The sequence below is a fragment of the Phycodurus eques genome, chromosome 19 (genome assembly GCF_024500275.1).
Source record: "Phycodurus eques isolate BA_2022a chromosome 19, UOR_Pequ_1.1, whole genome shotgun sequence".
NCBI lineage: Eukaryota > Metazoa > Chordata > Actinopteri > Syngnathiformes > Syngnathidae > Phycodurus > Phycodurus eques.
The window spans coordinates 5,656,208-5,681,137 of NC_084543.1; the positions used below are offsets into that span (position 1 = coordinate 5,656,208).

General features: G+C 45.0%; 3 protein-coding genes across 4 annotated transcripts; 2 read left to right on the forward strand and 1 right to left on the reverse strand.

The window, feature by feature from the left end:
* The first annotated feature begins 62 nt into the window (after window positions 1-62).
* lrit1b (leucine-rich repeat, immunoglobulin-like and transmembrane domains 1b) lies at window positions 63-5,452 on the forward strand. The gene is made up of 5 exons (XM_061663983.1): window positions 63-427; window positions 2,636-2,717; window positions 3,212-3,672; window positions 3,824-4,129; window positions 4,264-5,452. The coding sequence occupies exons 1-5, from the start codon at window positions 292-294 to the stop codon at window positions 5,319-5,321; spliced, it is 2,043 nt and encodes a 680-aa protein (XP_061519967.1). The 5' UTR covers window positions 63-291; the 3' UTR covers window positions 5,322-5,452.
* A 1,459-nt stretch (window positions 5,453-6,911) lies between these two features.
* LOC133395227 (leucine-rich repeat, immunoglobulin-like domain and transmembrane domain-containing protein 2) lies at window positions 6,912-9,950 on the forward strand. The gene is made up of 3 exons (XM_061663986.1): window positions 6,912-7,063; window positions 7,140-7,921; window positions 8,822-9,950. The coding sequence occupies exons 1-3, from the start codon at window positions 6,954-6,956 to the stop codon at window positions 9,625-9,627; spliced, it is 1,698 nt and encodes a 565-aa protein (XP_061519970.1). The 5' UTR covers window positions 6,912-6,953; the 3' UTR covers window positions 9,628-9,950.
* A 1,356-nt stretch (window positions 9,951-11,306) lies between these two features.
* On the reverse strand, window positions 11,307-23,522 carry LOC133417908 (cadherin-related family member 1-like). 2 transcript variants are annotated; one of them, XM_061706131.1, is made up of 16 exons: window positions 22,644-23,514; window positions 21,361-21,506; window positions 21,235-21,285; window positions 21,074-21,163; window positions 20,617-20,703; window positions 19,415-19,531; window positions 18,742-18,885; window positions 18,601-18,679; window positions 18,403-18,503; window positions 17,996-18,199; window positions 17,344-17,496; window positions 17,071-17,235; window positions 16,834-16,901; window positions 15,838-16,066; window positions 15,518-15,772; window positions 11,307-12,500 (listed from the first exon to the last, which is right to left on the reverse strand). In XM_061706131.1, the coding sequence occupies exons 1-16, from the start codon at window positions 22,678-22,680 to the stop codon at window positions 11,952-11,954; spliced, it is 2,475 nt and encodes an 824-aa protein (XP_061562115.1). In that variant the 5' UTR covers window positions 22,681-23,514; the 3' UTR covers window positions 11,307-11,951. The 2 variants fall into 2 exon arrangements, with proteins under 2 accessions (XP_061562115.1, XP_061562116.1); XM_061706132.1 differs by having other exon boundaries at window positions 12,408-14,516; window positions 22,644-23,522.
* Between the last annotated feature and the right edge of the window lie 1,408 nt (window positions 23,523-24,930).

Below are 24,930 nucleotides of genomic sequence, written 5' to 3' on the forward strand. Positions count from 1 at the left end.
TAGTAATTATGATGTTACTTGGATAGATTAGTATTTATTTAAAAAAAAAAAAAAAAAAAAAAAACGGTCCACGGGACTATTACATGGAAATTAGGACGGATATCAAGGATATTGAATAAATACTCAGAAGGCTTGGAACAGCGTCTCGCCATTTTGGGTCCACATTTAAAACACCCATCTATTTTCGCTTTTAATTACAAATAATTGGGTCGTCAAGGAGCTTCCGTGGGTGTTCTGCGGTACCGGAGGTAGCTGGCGTAGGCGGCCGTGAGTCCGTTCACGTTGAGGCTGATGTCGGCCAGGGCCAAGTTGAAGACCAGGAAGTTATTGGGCGTCCTCAGCTCCCGGACGCCCAGGAAGGAGGCGACGGTGACGGCGTTCAGGAGGAACCCGAGGACGCCTGCGGACGCACACAGGACAGTTCAAGGTAATAACAAAACAACAACCACCTTCCCACCGGTGCTCCTCGCGTCTACTTACCGCCGACAAAGAGCGCAGAGCCGAACACGAACATGTCGAAATCAGCGAAGCCCTCGGGTAACGTGTACGCCGCCATGTTGTCGACTGAGGACCACAACAAACTGTTGGACTTTTCCCAACTCACGTCCCTCTCGCACAAAAAAAGTGTCAAATGAACCTATCCGGCGACGTGTCCCAAGTGAACCTTTGTTTTCTGGCCCCCCTGTCACATGAAGGGGAGGGCGGAAAAACAGAACAATGAGTTTTAAGATTTGTTACTCAGTGCTGCTGCAATCCCCCCAAGAATGTCCTAACAAGAACCCTTTGCTCAGATTTATTGGTAAACGTTCCAGCCTTCATCGCTCACGAGTTCAAATGCTCCCTCAGCAAGATGTGAGAAGAGAAAATAGAACTTTTTATGATATTTACAAGCTGACGTGTAACTATGAAATGCGAAACGCAACTAAATTATACTATGCTATTATTTCATCTGTGCAGTGATTTCAGTTGTATGAGAATTCACAAGATAACATGCTGGTCAAGTTTTGAAGCTTTCAAGTCTGCCCAAATTCCACCGCGGCCCACCCAAAATTAAAATGAGGATGTTGGAAAGTCGGCAGCACGGCGGCCTACTCGGTTCTCACAGTTCTGAGGTTTTTGTGTTTCAAATCTCAGCTCTGAAGTTTCTGTCTTCCACCCTGTGCAACGACAACAAAAAAACCTGCACATAAGGTTAATAGTAGACTCTAAATTGCCCATGAGTGTGGATGTTTATCTATATTGGCTGATAACCACAACGGCACAACAATTTAACCGGAATAGACTCCAGTTCACCCGTATCCCTAATGAGGACAAGCGCTGTACAAAAAGGTTGTTGACAAATGGTCTCTTTGCGCTCACAGAAGCCTTTTGTGAAATTGTGTAGCGAGTCTGATTGCATACTTCATTAATCTGCTCACAGATTAGCACCAACTCATCAACAAATGAATTATTGACATGTCCCGGTGAATGCCTTTTCGTGGAGCGGTGCAGCAGCGTCACAACCTCCTGTAACCCTAAAACCAGAAAAAGAAGATAAAAAGGATCCCCTGCTTTTGACGTTGACCGTCAAAATGTGGTCTGACAGTAGTCGACTATAAACATGCTTGTTCGTTCCTGTGATGCTAAGTAACAAGTTTTAGTGCAAATGCTACCGAAGTGCTCCTCTTGTTTGTCAGAGACAAAAATTAATTCGAAGGGAACAAAGTTACATTAAAAAAAGACACGGATGACTGGATTATGGGATTTGTCCTCTTTTTAAATCAAAACTCTGCACCTGTAAAAAACGAAAAAAACATTTGACATATTCAAAGTAGGTCAGTGAAACATGAAGATTGTAAATTATGGACTCAGTAACGACTAGATTTACAGCATCATAAAGACACTTGGACTTCGGCAAACCTTTTTAATGTAAAAAACTAAAATAATAATAAAAAAAAACTCTCATTGAAGTAAAAAGTATTGTAATGTCCTAATTTATACATCTGTTTATGATAATACTAATGTTTAGATAAATATTTATTTGTAATTTCTAAAAAAAAGAAAAGAACATTCAAAACACACACTAATTGACTCTGCTGCCAGCTAGTGGTGGGTCTGCGCAAAGCAATCACGCTGCTAGTTGGGACAGGTAAACTTGACAAAAAAGAAATAACACAGCACGACAGTTCACTTTAGTTGGCTTAAGCGTGGGGTTCCCCCCAACGTGTCAAGAATTAGTCAATAAAGATCCCACTACAAATTAATAGAACTTTGTGAGGTCATACGAGAGACTGTTGAGAATACTGTTGCAAGCTCCTGTTGTGCTTCTGCAGAAAAATGTCAACACTGGAAAGCGAATGAAAGTGAGAAGCGTGCAACCTATCCGGCTCCAGGATAGCCCTGGTGTAATCGTGTGAATGAAAATAACCCCAAAGTAAACTCCTCCTCCTCCTCCTCCTGCTCCTCTAATCCCGGCGCATCCTTTTTATCTGAGGATTGACAGCAGGCGGAGCAGATGGACCACCATGCATTTGACGTCCCCTTAAACAACTTTTTGTAGGACTTTATTTAGTAGTGAACTAGCTTGTAGCCTTGAGGAGCCTCGCGGGAACCAAAATGAGTCTACATTTTTCTTGTGCATTTTGCGTGGCTTTAGTTGTTCTCCCCCTCATGAGCACTTCGTGTCCTGAGCAATGTAGCTGCTTCTTCCACAAACTGAGCGACGGCTCCAAAGCTAGGTAAGGCTGTGTATTTACAGCTGCTTCTTCTTACTGATTCACTTTTTTTTTGTAATACATTTTTTTTTTTTTTTATCTTGCATGCAAAATTGACTGTCCGTTGGTGCTTTTGTCAATTCAGTCGTGGAGGATTAACTTGGAGTTGCTCTTTAATCTGCTTTGCTTGGTACTGGACAATAGGCCACTACGTTTGCAGAACTGTTTATTTCAAATCGATGCAATTTGTAAACTATGATGACATTCTATTCAAGACTGCACAATCGCGTAATTCACTGAAAATGACATTTTTTGCAAGGTTAACAAAAATGATTTATTCCTACCATACCGCAGAACAATTGTAGATCAGTAGTTTCGGTGTTATCCTGCTAACTAACAAACTGCAATGAAAACATATCTTGCTTCCTATCTACTAGGGCTAAAGTTAAAACATATTTCTAATCTATTTCCATGTCTTCATAAAGATTCAGACAGTTGTGCTTTTTTTCCCCCTGCAGAAGCGTCCTTTGCAATGATCCCGATATCAGCGTCATTCCTACAAATTTCCCCACGGACACCTCCAAGATACGCATCGAGAAGACGGCCATCACGAGGATTTCTAGTGGCAACTTTGGCTACCTTGGCAGCATGGAGTTCCTGTGGATGTCTTTCAACTCCCTAAACTCTCTCAGCGTGGACAGTTTCCGGGGTCTCACGAACCTGGACGAGCTGAGGCTGGACGGGAATGCCCTCACATCGTTCCCATGGGAGTCTCTGAGCGACATGCCCAACCTGAAGCTACTTGACCTGCACAACAACAAGATCTCCAGCATGCCTGCCGAGGCCCTTGTGTACATAAAGAATATCACCTATCTGGATTTATCCAGCAACACTCTCACCACCGTCTCCGCAGATGTCCTCTCGCTTTGGCTAAGTGTGAAACCGCTTCAGGACGCCGATTCCTCCAAGTTTATTCTTGGTGAGTTTCTGTATCAGAAGGCTCCTTGTTCCCAGCCATTATTTTGGTTTTTCAACACCGCTAGGGCGGATTAGTCTAATTTTAGGATTTGCGCGTGTGGTTATAATTGCTCTCATGCAGCAAGGTCTCAATGATGATGCTTGGTTTTCAGGTCTCCATGACAACCCGTGGTTGTGCGACTGCCGGCTTTATGATCTGGTCCAGTTCCAGAAATCCCCGAGGTCATCAGTGGCTCTAATAGACCCCAGGCTGAGGTGTGCTGACCCAGAGAGTCTGTCTGGTGTTTTCTTCACCGAAGCAGAACTGCAGAAGTGCCAGGGTCCTCGGGTGCATACGGCCGTTGCGCGTGTCCGGAGCTCGCTGGGCAACAACGTCCTCCTTCGTTGCGGTACCGTTGGCGTTCCAATCCCCGAGCTGTCTTGGAATCGTGCCGATAGCAAGAAAATCAACGGCACTAGTGAGTTTTCCTGAACGAAATCCAGAGGTGCTAAGATTAGAACGACATCTATTTCCGCATAAGTGTCAGCAGGATTAAAGTTATTCTCTTTGTGCCAATCTGCTTAACCCTGCCAACCTTTTCTTTATTTTCAGTTCAGCAAGAGATCTCCAAGGAGGGCATCATTTGGTCCATTCTGAGTGTGCCCGCAGTCTCATACAGGGATTCGGGAAAGTACGTGTGCAAAGCGACCAACTTTGTTGGCACCGCAGACGCCATCATCTCCTTGGTGATCACAGACACCTTTCGGTCTGAAGAAGCAGCAGGTGCAGTCGCCAAGAGACCCAGAGGGAAGAAAGCTGGCGGTATTGGGAGGGCAGCGTATCAGGAAAAGCTGATAGCTAGATATGTCCCTCCCCCGACTGCCTTGCCAGGGAAGCCTCTAATCGAACCCCTCAATGGCAAAGGGCTCACCGGGAAGTACGAGGTCGAGAGCTACAGCGTTTCCTCCGGCTCTCGAGGACGAGGCCGGGGGTCGAACCCTCGAAAGACACAGCAGGAGACTTTGGGTAACATAGTGGCCAACGCCTCATCCTTACAACAAGCCCCGGAGAAAAGGGTTGTGCGTTCCGTGAAGGTGATCGGCGATACCGACCACACTGTCTCGTTGAACTGGCGAGCTCCGACGGCCACAAACACCACTGAGTTCAGCGTACTGTATGCTGTGTTTGGCGAGCGAGACATGCGGCGGATCAACGTTGGAGCAGGCAAAAACCGTATCACCATTGATGGCCTGGTGCCAAAAACAAAGTATATCGCTTGCGTTTGCGTAAAAGGCCTGATCCCGAAAAAGGAGCAATGCGTAATCTTCTCAACGGATGAGGCGGCCAGCGCAAGCGGCACCCAGAAGCTCATCAATGTGGTGGTCATCACGGTAGCCTGCGTGATCGCTGTGCCCCTCACTCTCATTGTGTGCTGCGGTGCCATTAAGAAGCATTGCCAAAAGCTCCTGGGCCGGCCATCTAAGGAAATACAAGACTCCTATGTCACATTTGAGACTCTGGGCCCCGCTGCCAAAACTAAAGGGATGGAAGGCGAGTATTTGACACGACTTAACCCTGATGAGTCCAACAGGCTGCTCTCGGCGAGGTCTAGCGTTGACTCAGAGGCCATTACCAGGACTGAGGGGCCACCTAATGAGTACTTCTGCTAGATCCCGACATTTGCCTCAATCCTGGAGAATGCACTTTGAGACTGGAGTAGTGAGGACCGACCTCTCTTTGAGAGATCTCCATAGGACATTGACAGCACATTCGCCATTGGATTAAACAGCTTTACAGCCTCGCGGGGGGGGGGGGGGGGGGGGAAGCACATTAAATATTATATATGACAGCAAAATGGGAAATTATACACAGTGAAATGGTTATTGACAGTATATTTGTTGTTGATGTGTATAAATGTGTTTTGGGACCTCACATTAAAGGGTGACATTTCAACTTTTAAACCTAAACAACATCTTTTATCCAATATAACCTCTGCACTGTGTAAAAACCTTTACATGAATATACTATATTTAGAATGACCAGCGATGGTTAGTCTGTTTTGTATGTCGTTATGTGCCAGATTTTCCGTCCAAAACTCAACACAACTCGGGCGGTTGCTAATATGTAAATATGTTGTCAACCGAAGCATCTGTACATGAAAGAATTGCATGTAAATAAATGTTTTTTTTTATATACTGATACATGCTTGTTTATTATGTCCCATGAAATGCATGTTTGGTTGAAACCATATGAGTGGAGGTCGTCAATCACACAGGCACGCGTTTGGTCTTATTAAGACAATAAATGACAATTTCCCTTCAAATTAGAATTATTATGATTATTATTTCCTCACTGCCTAATGTCTAAGACAGGTTGTATGCACAACTACAGTCAGTCAAAACATGCGGAACAGAAGGAAAATGTTTTGCAACCTAAGGTACAGTCTGCACTCATGCACTAATTTCAGGGTTTATCCAAGGCTACAAAAACCTTTGAGCCCTAGAGCCAATCCATTGTTCCCCCTTATGGTCCAAGGATGTATAGCAGCCGGCGGCACGGTGGACGACTGGTTGGCACATCTGCCTCACAGTTCCGAGGACAGGGGGTTCAATCCCCGGCCCCGCCTGTGTGGAGTTTGCACGTTCTCCCCGTGCCTGTGCCTGCGTGGGTTTTCTCCGGGCACTCCGGTTCCCTCCCACATCCCAAAAACATGCGTGGTTGGTTAACTGACACCTCTCAATTGCTCGTAGGTGTGAATGTGAGCGCAAATGGTGAATTGGTTTGTATGTGCCCTGCGATTGGCTGGCAACCAGTGGCAACCTGCCCCATGATAGCTGGGATAGGAGAAGTGGCTCAGAAAATGGATGGATGGATGGATGGATGTATAGCAGCCAAAAGAATCCAAAGGAGACTGCAAATGATCGCTGAGAGAATAACCTGTCGAGATGAGTGGAATCACAGTTTATCAAGGTCAGATTACAGTCCTCTCCAGACATCTGTCACCATCTCTCTTGGCACCGCTAACAGGGCAACTTCTGTTGCCTTCTGTTGTCGCCCGTGGCCTCGTTACGCTGGGAGCCTGACCGAGTCACATATCTGAAAATTCCTGACACGATAGAACAGCTCAAACAGTGTGTTGAAGGAGCAACCCCCGAGACAAATCTCCACCTGAGTGCATCTCACGTCTCATGTTGCCTTAAGTGTTACGTCAAGGAAGCTTAGACTAATAGGCTTTGTTCAATGTAATCTGTCCACGGCATGTCCTGCCCTCAACAGGCTTGTTTCCATGCTCCTGCAGGAACATGGACGCCTTTTCTGTTGTGCTCTGTATTGCTTTTGTGTTTTATCTCGTTACTTTTGGATCGTCAACTTGTCTGAATGGTTGCTCCTGCGCCAATGAGACCCTGGGAAGGTGAGTCGATTATAGTTTGTGATAGCCATCTGATAGTTTAAGACCCCTCATTTCATTTCCTGGTCGTAATATCTAGGTCTTTGATTTGCATGGAAACCCCAATGAGTCAAATTCCAGAGGACATCCCACATTATTTCACAAAGATCCGGGTGGAAAACTTCCACCTGATGGAGCTACCTCGAGGATCCTTCTCCAAAATGGGTGCCTTGGCGTTCCTGTGGCTCAATTTCAATGACATCACCCTGATGAACATCAAAAGCCTCGAGGGATTAGTCAACCTGAACGAGTTGCGGCTGCAGGGCAATAAGCTGACTTCGGTGCCTTGGACTGTATTTCAGGACACACCAAAACTTAAAATTCTAGACCTGAAACACAATCGTCTAGATGCCCTACCAGAACATGCCCTGAGACACTTATCGGTGCTGAGCTACTTAGATTTATCCTTCAACCGGTTTAGTGTTATATCAAAAGATGTGTTTATGAACTGGCCCCTCTACCAGAAAATAGAGAGAGTCTGGGCGAAGGAGGGATCAGTCTCCAATGTGGTCTTAGCGCTGCACAACAACCCTTGGCTCTGCGACTGCCGCCTCCAAGGCTTCGTAGAGTTCATCCGATCAGTCGCCCCTCCCGTCGTCCTCATGAACTCGTATTTGACGTGTTCGGGCCCCGTCTCTAAAGCGGACAAGTTTTTCCACAAGATCCAGTTGGAAACATGCACAAAGCCTGTGGCCTCTGCACCGGAGACGAACATCAGCGTACCTCCCGGAACCAATGCCACGCTGTCGTGCTTAGTCAAGGCCAGGCCGAGCCCGACCATTGAGTGGATGTACAGTCACAAGATACTAAGAGGATTTACCGGTAAGAATTATTATTATTGTTTAATACCATCACCCATAAAACAGTTGTACACCTGCTGTCGGAGCACTCCGATTTCCAGCAAGCAGTATAGCTAAGTTCACCCTCACATTCATCTGGCTTGTATTTCTAGTGGTTGGTGTGGAGACAGGAAGGCAATAGCTATGGCAGCTACCAAACAGTGTGACCAGGCAAGATGATGACTGGCACATAAAGTTTGAAGGTTGTACTTCCATTTAACACCTCGCTGATAAATATGGGCAGCCGAGACCAGGGACCTGGTTTAGATTTGAGGTATACAGTACTTTGGTCAAAAAGGTGGGTGGTTAGTGGTGGTTACTTTATTTATCGGTAGAAGGATGCTGGAAATGGAGATGCAGGGTAGGGAAGCAAAGATTGAAGACCAGAGAGAAGATTTATTGATGTGCTGAGGGAAGAATAGCTTCCACTAGAATAGCTGGAGTTGGAACAGAAAATGCAGAGGACAGGGACAAGTGGACCAGGATGATTTGCTATGGCCACCCCTGAATAGAGTTGAGCCCAAAGGGAAAGAAGATGATGATGATCTTGGCCAAGAAATTACAGAGTATACCAAGTAGAAGACGCACTTGGCCAAATAACGCTCATGTCCACCGAGACATGCCCCCCAGGGACCACTGTGCTGCCAACTGACTTCATCGAAGAAGAGCGCACAGTTATAACACGAGTTTCGTTTTTGGTGTTCTTCCCATTCTGTTCCCATTCTTGCATGGAATTGACCATTCTCTAGTCACTACTTAGCGACCAGTACCATATTATTGCTGTTGGAATACCAAAGATTTGACAGTACAGACGCAATTATAGTCTTCAACCAAAAGGGAAAGATGCATGATCTAGCTTTTTATTTTTATTTTTTCCATACAGCTTTTGTGACACCCATCGACGAAGAGACCGTCAACTCCACTCTGGTGATACCCTCGCTGCACCTAGCAGACGGAGGACTCTACACCTGCCTGGCCAACAATTTCGTCGGCAACTCCTCCGTCAGCATTGCAGTGAACGTCGGCGCTTTGAGTATCTTCGCCCCTCACCCGCCACCTTCGCCCATCCTCTACCCCGACGAGAACCCCTACATTGACATCCGCATTGCCAAGCAGACAGTTTACGGCATCAGCCTGGTGTGGCACGCCACCACCGACACCCCGGCAGAAACCCGGTTCACCGTCCACTTCGGCAAGTACGACTCGACCAAAAGGGAAACCGTCTACATTGGACCGGGCATTAACAGCTACTCAGTCAGCGATTTGCTTCCCGTTACCAAATACGAGGTGTGCGTGACCCTTAAGAACCATCCGCCACAGGAGGGCCAGTGTGTCGTCTTTGTGACAGGAAGTGACGTTAGGGAAATGGAGCAAAGGGAGCGTCTGATCCACATCGTCGTCGTCGTGTGCGCCATGGCGCTGGCTGTGCCGGTCGGCATGTACGCCTGCACCGCGGAGGCACGCTTCAGCTGTGTGGTTTGCTTCGGGAATCTCTGGAAGAAGTGGCGTTGGTGGTCTCACGATGGGAATCCACAGGAGGCCGAGCGACAGGGGACTGGGCATCGGGGGCCCAACAGTCAGGAAGCCTTCGACAGCCTGCAGGTGGCCAGTGATGAAGTCCTGTGCAGGCACTTGCAGGAAAAAGCTGACAACAAATGCAACGGAGGAAGTGTGGCCTATCTGTACTAAATCAACAACTCCCATCCATCCATTTTGAGGAGCGCTTATCCTGTTGAGGTTCTCGCGGAACTGGAGGCTATCCCGGCTGACTTCGGGTGCACTGGACGGGTCGCTATTCGATCAGAGGGCACATTTTGAGACGGACAACCAAGCAAACCATCATTCTTCTTTATTTTCAGGAGTGTTTGTATTAACTTCTTCATGTTCGTATGGATTTGTGTTCATTTTTTATTTGGATACCAAATGTATATATATATTATCACTTCCTTTGATTTGTATTTATCTTCTAAATAATGTACAGTATGTCACATTCCTGGATTAAAAAGAGAACGCCAAAGACATGCTGAGGCATTTTTTTTTTCCTAGCGCAATAACTCAAAGGATTTGTTACGTAAGCGCTGTATTCCCGTGCATTTATCCATACACTGCTAAGAAGATTAGAGTGATTTTCTCTCTGAACCCTCGTATGCGGGACATGATATTTCCATTTATTGGCAGCTGTCACTGGGCATTGATTGGTAAGGAAAATGCATGTAAATGTCCCATCTGCATGATTTTTCTAGTTGTACTTTTAGCAGTTTTAAGTCAAACCTTTACAGAGAAAGCAGTCGTGGACAAATATTTCAAATAAGAGTGCTCAGTGACTGTTCACAGACGGTTTAACATTTATCATTTAATTTATGTTCTATTCTGTTGCGTATGTATGGTTTTAAAAATGTAGTCAATGTGCGACCAACAAAATGTTTTCAACTTCCTCTAGTACAGCGTAGTGACATCCTTCACGAGCACAATGTTGACGCTGTGGAATCATCATTGTTCTAAGGTTTGCTAACTTGCATTAATGGCAAGGGAAAAAAAATCAATATTTCTCCACCTCATTCCAATTTAACGAGTCCTCTGTAATCCTGTTGTGTCACTGACGATGTTTAAGGCTTTGCATTAATCTAATAATCCGATCGACCGTAGCCTCTGCGCACGCATGAACAAATACACACAAATGCAGCACAGGCCCTGTTATGTTGAATATTTATTCAAAATCAAGACAATACAAAGACGGTACAAATATGTCACATCCAAAGACCAGGCAGTGTCTTTTATAGTTACTATCGTATATCTCCACGTATTTTACGAAGTCAGATTTGAGCTATTACAACAATGTACAATGATCACATGACAGAAGTTGCCTCCATTTGAAGGCATTGATGAGAAACACAAATGTGCATGAATCCTATATATTTTGATGTCGATTCTATTTCTTCTGAGTAACTACAAACGGAAGCAGGCATGCAGTTTAGATGCGCGTTGAGCACACGTTATTTTGTACGCAGTTACGAGCTAGAGACTTGATATATCCAGACACTCAGAACACTGTATTGTACATATGTTGAAAAATCAAATCTTATAAAAGCATGTGTCGCCATACAACTACATGAAAGCTACCTTGCGTTACAGTGCGATGCTACCGTGGCACATGGTAATCGTACAAAAAGAGCAAGCTTTCAGCGTGTTCCCGCGAGAATTTAGCTCACGCTGAAGAACATCTCTGACATACGATGGTAAACTAATTTCAATGTGTTAAAAAAATAAATGAAAAGCTGCTGCAAAAATACAAATAAATGACCTTTTTGTGAGAACAGTGTCCAGTTTTAAGTGGCACTTCATCACAAGCTGAGATTTGTTAAGATTTTATTTTAAAAATTATTATTATTTTTTGTGTGCTTTTTGACCATGTAATTTAAAGGAGAGACTGCAAATATAATATTAATTATTGGGAAGGTCCTAATTAGCGTATTTACTGATATAGTGGCCGGGGTTTTTCCCTGCTCCCTACATTTAAAAATAGATTCATGTACTTAGGAGTCAAAATAGACTTGTTACTTTTGTCAACCTCCGCGGATGATGACACCACCATTAAAAAGATGTAAAATGAACCGTGGTTGAGGTCTTGATGGATTGATATCTTGAGGTCTTATAAGGCGGAAAAGACGGGGACAGCAGCGACATTGAACAACGTGAATCAGGGCGCATTTACGAATATGACAAGAAATTCGGAGGATCGACCTAGTCCCCATCCACGGCCATATTTACGAGAATTGTTTGATACTGTCGACTCCAAGAATGATTTGCGGCGCGTGCGTTAAAAAATTCCCCATTTGATATGTTTGTTTTTTTTCAGACAAAATGTTTTGTTTGTCACTTCACAACTGACAGATATTTCTTTTTGGGCCAAGTTACCAAATCCGGTATTGTATGTACTGTAATTTGCAGTGTTTGTATTTATTATTATTATTATTATTGTTATTTTTTAAACTTTTGGACTTTTCCACCTCTGGTTAATAGTAACCTTGATTGTTTTCGATAATTTTCTGCTCCAGCCTCATTTTCAACTCGGAAACCAGTGCTGAGCTCATGTTGCCCTCCTTGCGACGACCCGATGTCCCTTTCTTTGAGCTTTTGGAGGCCAAGGCGCCCGATACAGTCGGGACAACGCGAGACCACTCGTGGGGTCTGGTGGTGGCCGGGGCCGGCGGGGGCAGACACGGGGCGCAGGGTGGCGGCGGTGGCCTTGTTCTTGGGGTGCTGGCCTCCTGCTTGGGGCTCCCCTGCGGATCCTCCATGAAGAACTGCTCGGAGGGGTTGCCAAACTTGAACGCGGGCATGCGGAAGGCCCAGGGCTGCCGGTGCCTGGGTCGCCTCCTGATGACGCGGCGCGCTGGCGTCACCCTGTTTTGCGACTTGGCGTTGCGCATGTACATGGCCGTGGAGATGAGAACGGTCGCTCCTACCAACAGGCTAATAATCAAAGTAAGCATTCCTATAGCTTTCATTGGATTATCCCTACTTTTCATTAAAAAGGCCGCCATAGGCCCCTTGAGAGGAGTCTGCAAAAGAGCACAAATAGAAGTGGAATCATCCAAGCGTCATTTCAAGCGTGTAAGCGTGATCAATGGATGAGGAAAGCACTGGCAGAAGAAGCCCAAACAACGACTACGCTACACACTACAGGCACTGTTTTCTTTATACCAGGGGTGTCAAAACATAAGACCCACGTGCCAAACTAGCCCTGGAGGGGCTTCAATCTGAATTGGAAAGTGCCAAAATACATGACGAGGTGGGGCGTGAGAATTGTGAGAAAATGTATGCTCGTGTAGAAAATGGAGTGAAAATCATTTGGAGATCTTCGTGTGTTTATCTCATTTTACAGTGCAATCCGAGATATTTCAGCTCAAAATACTTAGTTTTGTGCCTTTATACACGATGACTGTGATCAGTTCTGATGCAAACATATAGATGATAAACTACAGCAAATCTTTAGTTCATTAAATATAAATATTCCTAATGTACTGGTGTTGTTTTTGCATTAAACCAAAGGGGAAAACTTTTTATTTATATTAATTTTGCTATGATTTTACTGGCCCGGCCCACTTGACAAAAAGTTAGACTGTATGTTGCCCCTGAACAACAATTTGAGAGTTCGACACCCCTGCATGCTACACACTGCACAAGTGTTTGGGAGTGCGTCTGGCAGTGCGTTGAGCTCGGTGGATTTGACTTTGGCATGTAGCCGATGAGGGACGACACGTCACAAGAGCCAATCAGAGTACAAGAGCATGTTTGTGGAAAGAAAAACGTGAAGAAATGAGCGCGTCCAAAAGGAAAAGGTTAAATGTTTGTGACTTTGGCAACAGATTTGTTCTGTGGTGGAATAAAAAAAAAAAAAGCGTTGCAATTTGCAACGGTTCCATTCCTATGCTGTGTCATCGCCTGAACTTGTACATACTGTAAGTCGGAATGGAATTTGCACAAAACCCACGCTAACGCTGTAGTCCATTCAGTGCTGTGACACGGCACAGGTTTATGTCATCCCCTTGTTGCCAAGGTACTGACAGTGCGCTTGGTAGCTACATAATTAGTTTTTTGTTTTTTGAACTTTGCTTCGTGGCACAAACAATTGTGCCCCACAAATTTTGGCCATGTGACATGATTTATAAAAACAACAACAACAAAGAAAACAATACATTGTTTCTCCAACTAGCTATTTAGTTTTTGTTTTATTTAAAGACCCTATGAAGTACATTCGGAGATTTGTTTCGAAATACAAAATACTGTACATATTTTTGAAGGCAATTGCTGAAAAGTACAAAAACTGAGAACGATTTAGGACTGAATTGTGGCCATATAGGCTTGCAGTTAGCTCGCTAGCTATACACTTCGAAATGCATTTTCCCTTCAGGTAGTTCACTGGCGTGGCCCCTTTAGAGTGCCTCGTTGTCAGCCGTGAGTGTGCGCACGTCACGGTGAGAAAGGTGGAAGGAGTCCAACTTGACTGCTAGCATGTGGACCCGGGACTTCGGCCTGGTGTGAGCGCTTAAGAGGGCCTTGCTGTCTCGGTGTGGAAAACCCCCACGATGACCCACATTTCACGTTAGACTAACTGAAGACTCTAAATTGTCCCACAGTGTGAACGCGAGAATGAATGTTTTTTTGTCCTCCTCATGTGTCCTGCGATTGGCTGCCGACCAGCCAAGGGTTTACCCCGCCTCTCGCCTGAAGTCGGCTGGTATATGTTCCTGTTCAGCGGCGAACCCAATGAGGATGAGCGGTATAGAAAAACAGAAGCTCTTTTTAACATGCTCTTGTACTCTTTGACAAACCTAGCCAAGAGACAAACACAACGTGACATGGAGGTATCCCTTCCCTCACTTGGGTCTGCGGACCACTTTGATATAGTTACTCTCTGGGTTGATTCTGGACTTTTTCACTGCGCTACAGTACAGGATTGTGGATATGCAGACGGTTAGAAAAATGAGGGTGATGACAAGGCTGAAACAAATTGCGAAAACCGTCAGCGGCCGCTTGCTGAGGCCCAGGAAGTACGAAACAACGCGTCCCTTGACCTGGAAAGCACGATGCACAACACACAACAAGACCAGAAACAAGCAATCATCAACATGCTGAGTGACGCAATAAAAACACAGGTGAGCACATACGCTTGGGTCGGAATGAATGGAAACATGAAATCTCATACAGAATTCACGAGTCACCATTCACAAATGTTTCATGTACTGTATGTATCAGTGAGTCAAAAAAGTAATAACATGGCTCATAGGAAAGGAGTAATTGGTTGCAAAGTGACAAAATCCATGCCCGCCTCCTGCATAATTTCCAAATCGAATCCTCTGGAAGCCATGTATTTTTAAGGGAAACGTTGGAAAACGAGTTTAAAGTTTAGCTCTCACTAACCAACCAGAGGACAGAAAAATGTCGACGTTAGTGTGAAGACAATTTTTTAAAATCCGACTGGTCAAAAGAGCCCCATTGCTAATATCATTTAAATTGCTTCAAGCTTTGTCACTACGGAAAGTGCCCTCGCTTCATGCTAATGCTGTGAAATTAGCAGACATGTTAGATGTTATAAGCTTTCAAATAACTGCCAGTCTGAAGGCTCTGGGCAGATTAGATTCACATGGCAACACATACAGGTCGAAATCTGATTGGACAAAAAAATCTGACCTCCACGTACACGACACATACTGGAAGCAGTGCAGCCAAAAGAAACGCAAAATTCATAGTTTTAATGGAACAAGCATTTTTGGCCGTAAAGTTAAGTCCGTGCGTCTGATAGTGTTGAAGCCAAAAGAGAGTTTGGGGTATAAAGAATTTGAACTATTCATATAGGCAATAAGAAACATTTTTGGGGGGATATCCTTCACTCGCAAATTTTCCTTTTTCGCATCGGGGCTTGGTCCCTAACCCCCACGAATAGGGAGAGTTCACTGTATATTGTATTTAAAGTCTAAATGTTGCTGAATGAGTTGCAGCGTAGCGAGGCAGCAATTTATAAATGCGGCAATCTACAGCAAAGGTCAGTTCGAGCCGCGAGGTACGAAGATCTTACCTCCTCGGTGATGTCGATGTTGACCACGGCGGTGGTGCTGAAAGACGGAGAGCCTTGGTCTCGCGCCTGCACCACCAGTGACCACTTGCAGTCCTTCTGCACGGTGATGTTGTGCACGATCTCCATGGACTTGATGTACGGCTTCAGCTGGATCTCGCCCGTCTCGGCGTCGATGTCGAACGCGTTGTCGGGATCTGCCGTCATGATGCAGTATTCCACCACGTTGTTGGGAGACTCGGCATCGTCGTCCACTGCCTGCGAGCGTAGCGGTTTTAGACCTCTTACAAACCCAGAATGTGATACTAAAGACCTTTTCACACCTCCACTTTGACTGGGCTTCCGATGACCATGGTCTTCTCCAGCAGCGGGTTGTCAAATTCGGGCGAGTGGTCGTTCATGTCCAGCACGGTGACAAAGACCTCGGCCAGGCTGTATTTTCCCTCCGAGTCCTCCGCCTTCACGTAGAAGTTGAACTTGGAGCGCACCTCCGCATCCAGCGTGGTCCACGACTGCGTGGAGATGAGGCCCGTCGACGGGTGGATGGAAAACCTCCATAATATCAAACAGTTCTGTTTTAATCGGCTAGAAATTTCGATTTTGTGTGAAAGCTTAGTCCCGGTTCCCATAAAACTGCGTGAATTAACGTGACGACTTCTCTTGTAGTGTTGGCATGAATAACAAATATTTATAAAATATGCAAATATTGACAGAAATAATAATTTTCTATTTTTAAATTAGAATAATGCCCCCCCCCCCCCAAAAAAAAAAAACAACAACAACAAAAAAAGAAATCTGCAAATGGTGAATTGGAAATATGTTCACTCTCCATTCTTATCAGACAGCAACGACACCGTTGTATCTGTGGTGGAGTATGTGTTTCAACCCCAGAATTACTGCAATTTTATTCACTGTGATAACTCACAAGTTACTTGCAAACTGATGACTTTCACACAATTAACTCAGGTGGCCGCCTGCACACGAGCATAAATTTGCACTTTCCTTCCGCCACGCGCGCTTTCCTCTCCTCGCCGCCACGTCTCGGGCTCCAGCTGTCACCATGCTTGTTAATTGGCTCTTCCGACACGAGATGGGGCCCCCGCCGACTATTTTTAACCCTCCAATCCAATTAGGAGATGAGCCGGCATCTTGCAGCCATCTTAAGGGCGAGGCTGTTTGTGTAGTGTTGTGGCTGAATAAACCAGTTTTCTGCTCTCTTTTCTGCTTGGAAAGCTACTTTTGGATCAGGAGCTCCACATTCAGGAAGTCAACACACGTGTTGAAGCAGGCTTTAAACATTTAATCTCGCGTTTACTTACAGATCTGATCCTGATCCATAAATGGTGTATTTGACTTCACCCCAGGGTCCTGAATCGGGATCGTTCGCCTGGAGGAAGAAACCGGACAAAAAGTTCAAATGAAGAAAAGATATATATACATAAGTGTACAGTTGGGAATACCTGAATACAATTTCAGGGAACAAATATTCAAACTTATTCTGTAAATGTAGGTTAGTGCTTCAGATAGTGTTTAGACCAGCAGAGAAGGCGACTCACTGTAACAGTGGAAACACTGGTGCCCCCGGGCGAGTTCTCGGCGACCCTGGCTATGTAATACTCCGACGTGAATTTGGGAGTGTTGTCGTTAGTGTCCAGGAGGTTGATCACGATGTCCGCCGTTGCACTGAAGCGCTCGGGAGTGTCGAGCTCCACTGCCAACAGCTATAATCATATTAATTAATTTTATTTATTGACAACGGTCTATGACTATACTGACCAAAACATGGGAGATGGGTAGAAAAAAAACGAATTCCACAATAAGCTCCTGACCTTAAACGAAAGGGTTGGCCCCTTCTCGTAGTCGATGCCAGATGTGTCCTCCACGATGATGGTCACTTGGGCCTCATTCAGAACCGTCTGTGGGACCACTCTAAGAACACGATTCGGCCCCACCAGCCTCAGTTTGAACTTGGCGTTTGCTCCCTGCAAATGAAATATTTAAAGAATTATATATAAAAAACAAGTATTCAAGGATTTTTATCAAATATATGTTTTATTGAAGCCAGTTTTTGAAATTGAAATGTTACATTTTATCTTATTTTGCAGAAAGTGTAGCTTGTGGGTGGCGTGTGGGTTCGGCAATTCTGTGCGCGAGTGTCTGGGTGTGAACTGTGGTTGACAGCAGCTTCTGCCTGAGTAAGTCCTGAGTTTGTGTTTTATTGTTTTCCTGGCATTCAATAAATGGATGAAAGTGCATTGGAAAGTGTGGCTGTTGAGAGAATTGCAGTAAGCAAGTATACTGGAACAATCGTTTGAATTGCTGAAAATCACTCAGTTGCTAAAAGAAAAGCAGAGGAACACGGGTACAGGGACTATACGGGACTGCATGTAAACATTATTTTCCTTTTTAACCTTTTTAAACCTTTTTATCAAAATCAAAAGCAATAACAGGCCAGTAAAGTTTGCTGCAACGCGAACGTACCTGATCAGAATCGTTGACGGTGATCTTGAACCCGCGCAAGATCTCCCTGGAAGGAGGGTGCTCGTACATGGTGACTTCGAACTTGCTTTGTGGTCCGCTCTCGCCGTAAAAGGTGGGCGGGTGGTTGTTGAGATCCACCACTCGCACCATCACCACGGCAATGTCGTGGTCCTGCAGCAGATCGTCCGGTCCCACCTCAGATGCCTGGTTGGGAAAATTACATGGGTCAACTCATCTGTAAGAGACAAAAGGTCCATCCATCCATACGGTAGCTCGGGGAGTCAGTCTGTGCAAACTCCACACAGAAAGGCCAGAGCCAAGATTCGAACCCCGAACCTTCGGCAGACATGCTAACCACTTGTTCACCGTGCTACTGTGCAAAAAGGTGTTAAAGGTAGAGGCACTACCTTGACTTTAATCTCGTAGAGTTCGTTTTTGAGCAGGGAGGGGTGTGTTGTCAAGGTGATGCATCCACTGGTACTGTTGATGTCGAAGACACCATCGCTTCCTGTAAGAGACATTCTAGTGTTGTTGTGGCTAAACATACTTTGCGCCCCACGGGTCTCGAGTAATCCCAATGCATGATGGTAGTGACTTGCTCTTACCGTCAATGATGGAATAATAAATGGGGCTGGGATTGCCTTGGTCTCCGTCTCTGGCGTACACTGTGAATATCTCTGAGCCCTAAATGACAAAAGACAGGATCAAACTACGTGCATTATTATGGGATGGTGTGGACAACTTACAGGAACGGAGACTTCGTAGATGTAGCCAAAGTAAGGCGTTCCTACGAAAGATGGAGGCATGTCTTGGGCATCAAGGACATTGACTGTGATGGTGGCTGTGGAGTTCAAAACCTGGTGTTTGCCCTTGTATTTCCCTCCTCCGTCCTGAGGAAAACGGGCACAAGCGTGATGAGAGTTTCCATTTCTATGAGCTGGAGCTTATCCCAACTGGCTTTGGGCGAGAGGCCTAGGACTAGTTGCCAGTCACTTGCAGCGCACATATACACAAACAAGCTCAGGTTCACACCGATGGCCAATTTAGACCCTTCGGTTAACCTAAGAAGTATCTTATTGGAATGTGGGAGGAAGGCAGACCACCCTTGAAGAACTGTGAGGCAGATGTGCTAACCAATCTGTGCTGCCTGTGCGATGGGATGTGTCATGACATTTAAGAACACTTTCCCAGCCCCTCTCTACAATGTTTTGTTCACAATCAATCAACAAATGTGCAAAACTGAGCCTTGATTACTAGAACTGGATCAGGCCTGTGGTTTAGGTGGCTTTGCAATCCTCCTTAAGACTATTTAGAATAACCTAGTGGTGGTTCATGACAAAGTGAATTCAACAGCTGTTATACGAATGAGTGCTGAAAGTTGAGCCCCAACTAAACTTGTTGATTGCCAAAGACACTCACCTTGGCGACCACTGTCACAAAGTGTGTGGGCGTGGTCTCGTAGTCCAGCCTCTCGCCCGGTTTCACTCTCAGAATCCCGCTGTGGGCGTCGATGGTGAACTTGGCGAACGGCATCGGCTGATGATGTCACACAAGGGGTTGGTATTCTGGTTACTTTGATCAGCAACAACATGGACAGACATTTGTCGCTCACATTGTTGACTTTCTGGAACTGTCCGAACATAAGCCTTTATTAAGCTTTCAATGCATTGGTCAAAATGTAATTAAAATTTAATCCACTCAAGTAACACATTTCCAGACGGCTCGTTCGGTATGAGATTAATCTTTTCTCTCGACACGCTACTCCATCACTCAAATGGCTTTTTTTTGGGGGGGGGGGGGGGGGGGGGGGCTGGTATTCCCATCCAAACGGAAGCCATGTGATATCAGCTGGTCATTTTGAAAAATTTTAGCGTTTTCTCTTTCCCCCCAAACATTTATTAACCGTAATTTCAGTTTTACTGACTTGTTTCTCGAAAATACAGGCAACTTTTTAAATCCTATGGGATTTAGGGTACACATGGTTATGTTAAATTGGCGTTAGGATTATGAGAGGGTCCTTGGAAAAATGTATCCCTGTAAGCGGTCCCAGGACCCGAAATGTTTGAGAACCCTTAAAGGATTGATAGAACCCCTCCATCCATCCATCCATCCATCCATCTATCCCTCCATCCATCCATCCATCCATCCATCCCTCCATCCCTCCATCCATCCATCCATTCTCTATTGAGCTGAGCCTGTGCAGGATCGTGGGGGACTTTGACAGAATTCTATCGACCTCCCTGGCGAGGTGTTCCGCACATGTCCAACTGGGAGGAGAAAACCTTGCGAGCTGCTCTGGCGGAACTGGAGACCGGAAAATCTAACTCTTAACCCTGTGCTGCTCCCGGAAGCCGCAACAGAGGAAAAAAGAAATAAAAAAAAAATCAAAATCCAAGTTCCAACAGAAGAATGTACCAGCAATCAGAGCGAGACAAAACCCTTTAAAAATTGTTTTCAATATTCTGTTCTCATCTGCCACTGCAAAAGGAGCTTTGAATTTCTTTAAATTCTAATGTGAAAATAAATCCCACTTCACACTTAATATCATCAAGTCGGGGGCTTAAATGTAACAGCTTCACAACAACGCATCATCTGCACAACACTGAAAGCTGGCGGTTCACCTGCAGGGAATAGGAGACGCTGCCTCCTGAGCCCATATCTTTATCCCACGCCCGGACTCGGTATATGCTGCTCCCCGCCACGGCATCCTGTAGAAGAGCAAAACAAGACTATCAAAGTTCCTTTTTTTTTTTTTTGACATCGGATGCGTTAATAGACCGTTTCACCATGACGTCAGACGTACTTCGGGGTGGCAGAAGATGGAACTTTCCACTTGTATACAAACCCTTTTATGTCATTTGACCAAGGCAGAGCGATTGAGAAAGCAGGGTAAATGGCTTGCAGGATGATTTGAGCCTTTTCTACCGCCATAGTTCGAACGTGAAGCGTGCCAGTCGAAAAGACAATGTTATATGAGGTTTCAGTGCAGCTCAACGGCAGCCACTCACTTTTCTGCCACCTGGAGGTACCCCGGCGAATGTGGTTTACGAACATTACGAAATAGTCTCTGCACCCTACCTCGGGGATATTGACGATAAAAGGCAGGTTTTGAAATTCAGGAGGTTCGTCGTTGGCGTCAGTGACAAACACTCTTACATTTTCATCCACCTGAAAACCAAACACAGGACTCTACCAAAAACTGTTGGCTTCCAGCGGCTCGTAAACTCCCTGTTGCTTACTTTATTACGTCCGTCTGTAATGCTAACAAGTGCAGAAATCTCATCTTGTTTCTAGAACAAAAAGAATACAATTCGTCAATTGACACACACTTCCTGAGAGCTGAGGATGTCACCTAAAGGCCTCACCTCTCGGTCCAGCTCCAGAACGAGGGTCACATTTCCCGACTTGGGATCAACTCTAAAATATTCTTTGGAGGCCATTTGGAATGTCAGACCGTATCGAATGGGATCTCCCTCGGGATCGGTACCGTTGAGGACGTATATCTGCGTTCCTGGATGGGAAACATTGAAAGTAAAACCACATTTCTTGCCAAAATGCTAACTGGAAATGACCCCTTTTGATTAGTGGGTCAAATGAGCACATGGTTTCCCTCTGAAGAAAAAATCACAAGCCATCCAACCACCCATTTTCTTTATCATTTATCCTCTTTAGGGTCATGGGTGAACTGGCGCCTATCCCACATGAGTTCTGGCAAGATGCGGGTTAAAGTCAATCACAGGGCACATAAACACACAACCATTCTCACTCAAATTGAACTGAGTAGTCGACTACTCCGCATTGCTATTATATAGCTTGAAGTCGACTAAGCGGTAATCACACTTTTTTTCGCTTCTCATCTTCCAATCGGCCCATTTACGGAGGAATTTCGACTCGCACATCTGCCGTCATCACTGAACTCCAACGCACTGGCGGAGCAGCGAAATAACCAGACAACGAGGAGGCACAGTCTTTCAGAAATCTGCGCAGATCAGCGTAATGGTGAGCTGTATTTGCTTTTGTTTTTATTTGTTTCTCTGCCGGTCTGTAAAAAAATGTCTTTATGTGAAACTGGGCCGTGGTGCAAAAGAAATGTTGGGTACCACTGTCCTGTGCTGAAAAAATATCAATGACTTCATCAATTAATCGACTTTGACTCGACTTTCATCACGTTGATTTTCTGTACCGCTAATCCTCACTAGGGTCGTGGGCGTGCTGGAGCCTAACCCAGCTGACTCTGGGCGAGAGACGAGGTACACCCTGAACTGGGCGCCAGCCAATCGCAGGGTACATAGAAACAACTATTCACATTCACACCTACGGGCAATTTAGAGTCTTCAATTAACCTACCACGTGTGTTTTTGGGATGTGGGAGGAAACCGGAGTACCCGGAGAAAACCCACGCAGGCACGGGGAGAACATGCAAACTCCACAAAGGCCAGGACGGGTTTGAACCCAGGTCCTCAGAAGTGTGAGACAGATGTGCTAACCAGTCGTCCACCGTGCCGCCCACGTCACAATCCAAAAGATATCATTTAATTCGATTAGCTGCAGCTTCAATACGGTATTGTACATATTAAAACAACACTGAAGTTGAATTAAAAAAAAAAAAAAACAACTACTCAAATTGAGCAGACAATTTAGCTCATACCGACTGGTGTGTCCTCTGAGATGCTGAACAAAGCCATATTCCCATTTGTACTGCTGGGTCCATTGTCGTAGAAATATGGAGCATAGTCGGATTGTCCTTTATCGGAAACCAAATGAGCATATAATTAGCAACAAGATACACCAATAATCTTTTGCTTTGATTTTGCTTCCAACAATAACTTACTTGCTGGAAACAAGACAGAAGAAAGCAAGCGTGAGAAAGAAAATTGCAACGATTCATTAATGTGAAATGATGCTTCAAATTTAATTAGAATGCAATAAAAATATATTTAAGCACAAATTACACAGCATGAAGAGTGCCGCACTTAGGATGGACCATCGCTGGAGGGGATTAACCGCCTAAGAAGTCTTATCCACACACAAACACGCACAAAGAAAACAAACCTTACCCGAGCTGAAGTGCAGAAGGAGGACAAACGCGAAAAGCGACGTTTTCTTCTCTATCTTCATGCTGGCGGGGCAGCGAGGCCCGGCTGGCTCATGTGGAAGCTTTCCCGGGTTTGGGGGTGCGGCGGACGGTCAGGCGGCGAGCTGTGTGACCTTCTCCTGGCAGCGCAGGAAGGGAAGAAGAGGCTGGGACTCACAAGGCGCTAATCCAGTGACGCATCCCTTCCCTACGCAGACATCTTCCGACTACTCTGCCGCCGTGCCACGGATTCCTCCTGGAAGAGCGTTGGCGCCTTTACGTGTGACAAGGCAAAGTGAACGACACTTCTCTTACTCTGCCGCAAATGTGGTTGCAGTGTGCCGCCGTTTACTGCGGGGGATACATTCCAGACACACCCGCGATAGCTGAAAATCCACAATATAGAGAGACCATGTTTCCCCCCCCCCACATTCTTTAAACTTAAAACACGCTTTTTAGACAAGTTAATAAACAATTCTTAAAGATTGAATGCAAATGTATACAACTTAAAAGTTAAATACAACTGAACTGTATCTAGGGTATCTCTAAAATATCTCTTAGTAGCGAGGAAGTAAAAATAAGCAACTGAAATAATGTGGTTGCATAAGTGTGCACACCCTCCAATAGCTGCAGAGGTCGCTGTCTTCAGAATTAACCAATTACATTCAAACTCCTTTGAATAGGGGTATTTAGACTTTGTATATCCACTGTAAGTGCACTGACATTGACTAGTAACCATTCCATTGTTCATCTCTGTGTGCCCTGACATTGACTGGAAACCAGTCCAGGGTGTACCCAGCTTTTAAAAAATGGAAGGATGGTTGCTCATCTATGTATGCCTGTGATATACCTTATCGTGACAGGCAGAACAATTAAATGCTCTTCCACTAGATGGCAGAAGGTACCATTATTATGTAGCCACGTGTTGCCATTCATAGAACAGAATAATAGCTTTGTGCTCAACTAACCAGATTTCACACAAAGTCAATTTGTGAGTGAACTGAGACAAGCTCATCATTATTTCAGTGTTTATACATTTTGTGACTTTTTGTTTGTTTGGTGGTGTGCCGTGAGATTTTTTTTTTTTTTTACTGCGGGGAAACAGTTGCACAGGGTCTTAACAAAGCTATGAGTCACTAGTCGTCATCGGACCTAGTGGCCTACAAGCCTCACGCTGCTCTCTTGGCAGCTCTTGAATCACGCTGATGCACTTTAGCTGCCATCCAACGGTCACTTTCCTCCCGGCCTCCTTTATCCGCCCGCTGCCTAAAGATGCGAAAGTTTTGCAGCAAAGCTTTTGCACTGTTTATTTTCTTTTTCTATTTGAGCTGAGCCTTCTTAGCACAAAGTGTGTCAGCATAGGGGAAACTGATAACTAATCCCTCATAGCCATGAATCACAAGCAGACAAAAAGAAAATCTAAAAGGAGGGGCTGCAGGCCAAAAATAACTGGCAGATATGATCGGAGAAAAATATGTGACATTAACTGAAATTTTATTAAGTTACATTTAACGGGTCTCATTTGCATACAAATGTTGATTGTGCGTGCAGTTCTTGCACCCTGGCACAATGTTAACATGTTAAATAGGTCTAATGCAGCATTGACAGTTTGCAAGTGTGGAATAAAAGTAGCGTTTGACGCTCGATGATGAATGCCGCAGCCGGCCCAGTCTGTTTTACGTTAGAAACAGTGCATCAGATTTTTGTGTTTGAAAAAATTGCATTACACACCTGGAAAAGAATTCATAACCGTGTACATTGAACATTTTATGCACTGTTTTGATAGTTACTATTATTTCTATTATGTACTGTTATGTTTCTTTTTTAAAAGTTAAGCAAAGGGAATATTCCTTTTGTGTGT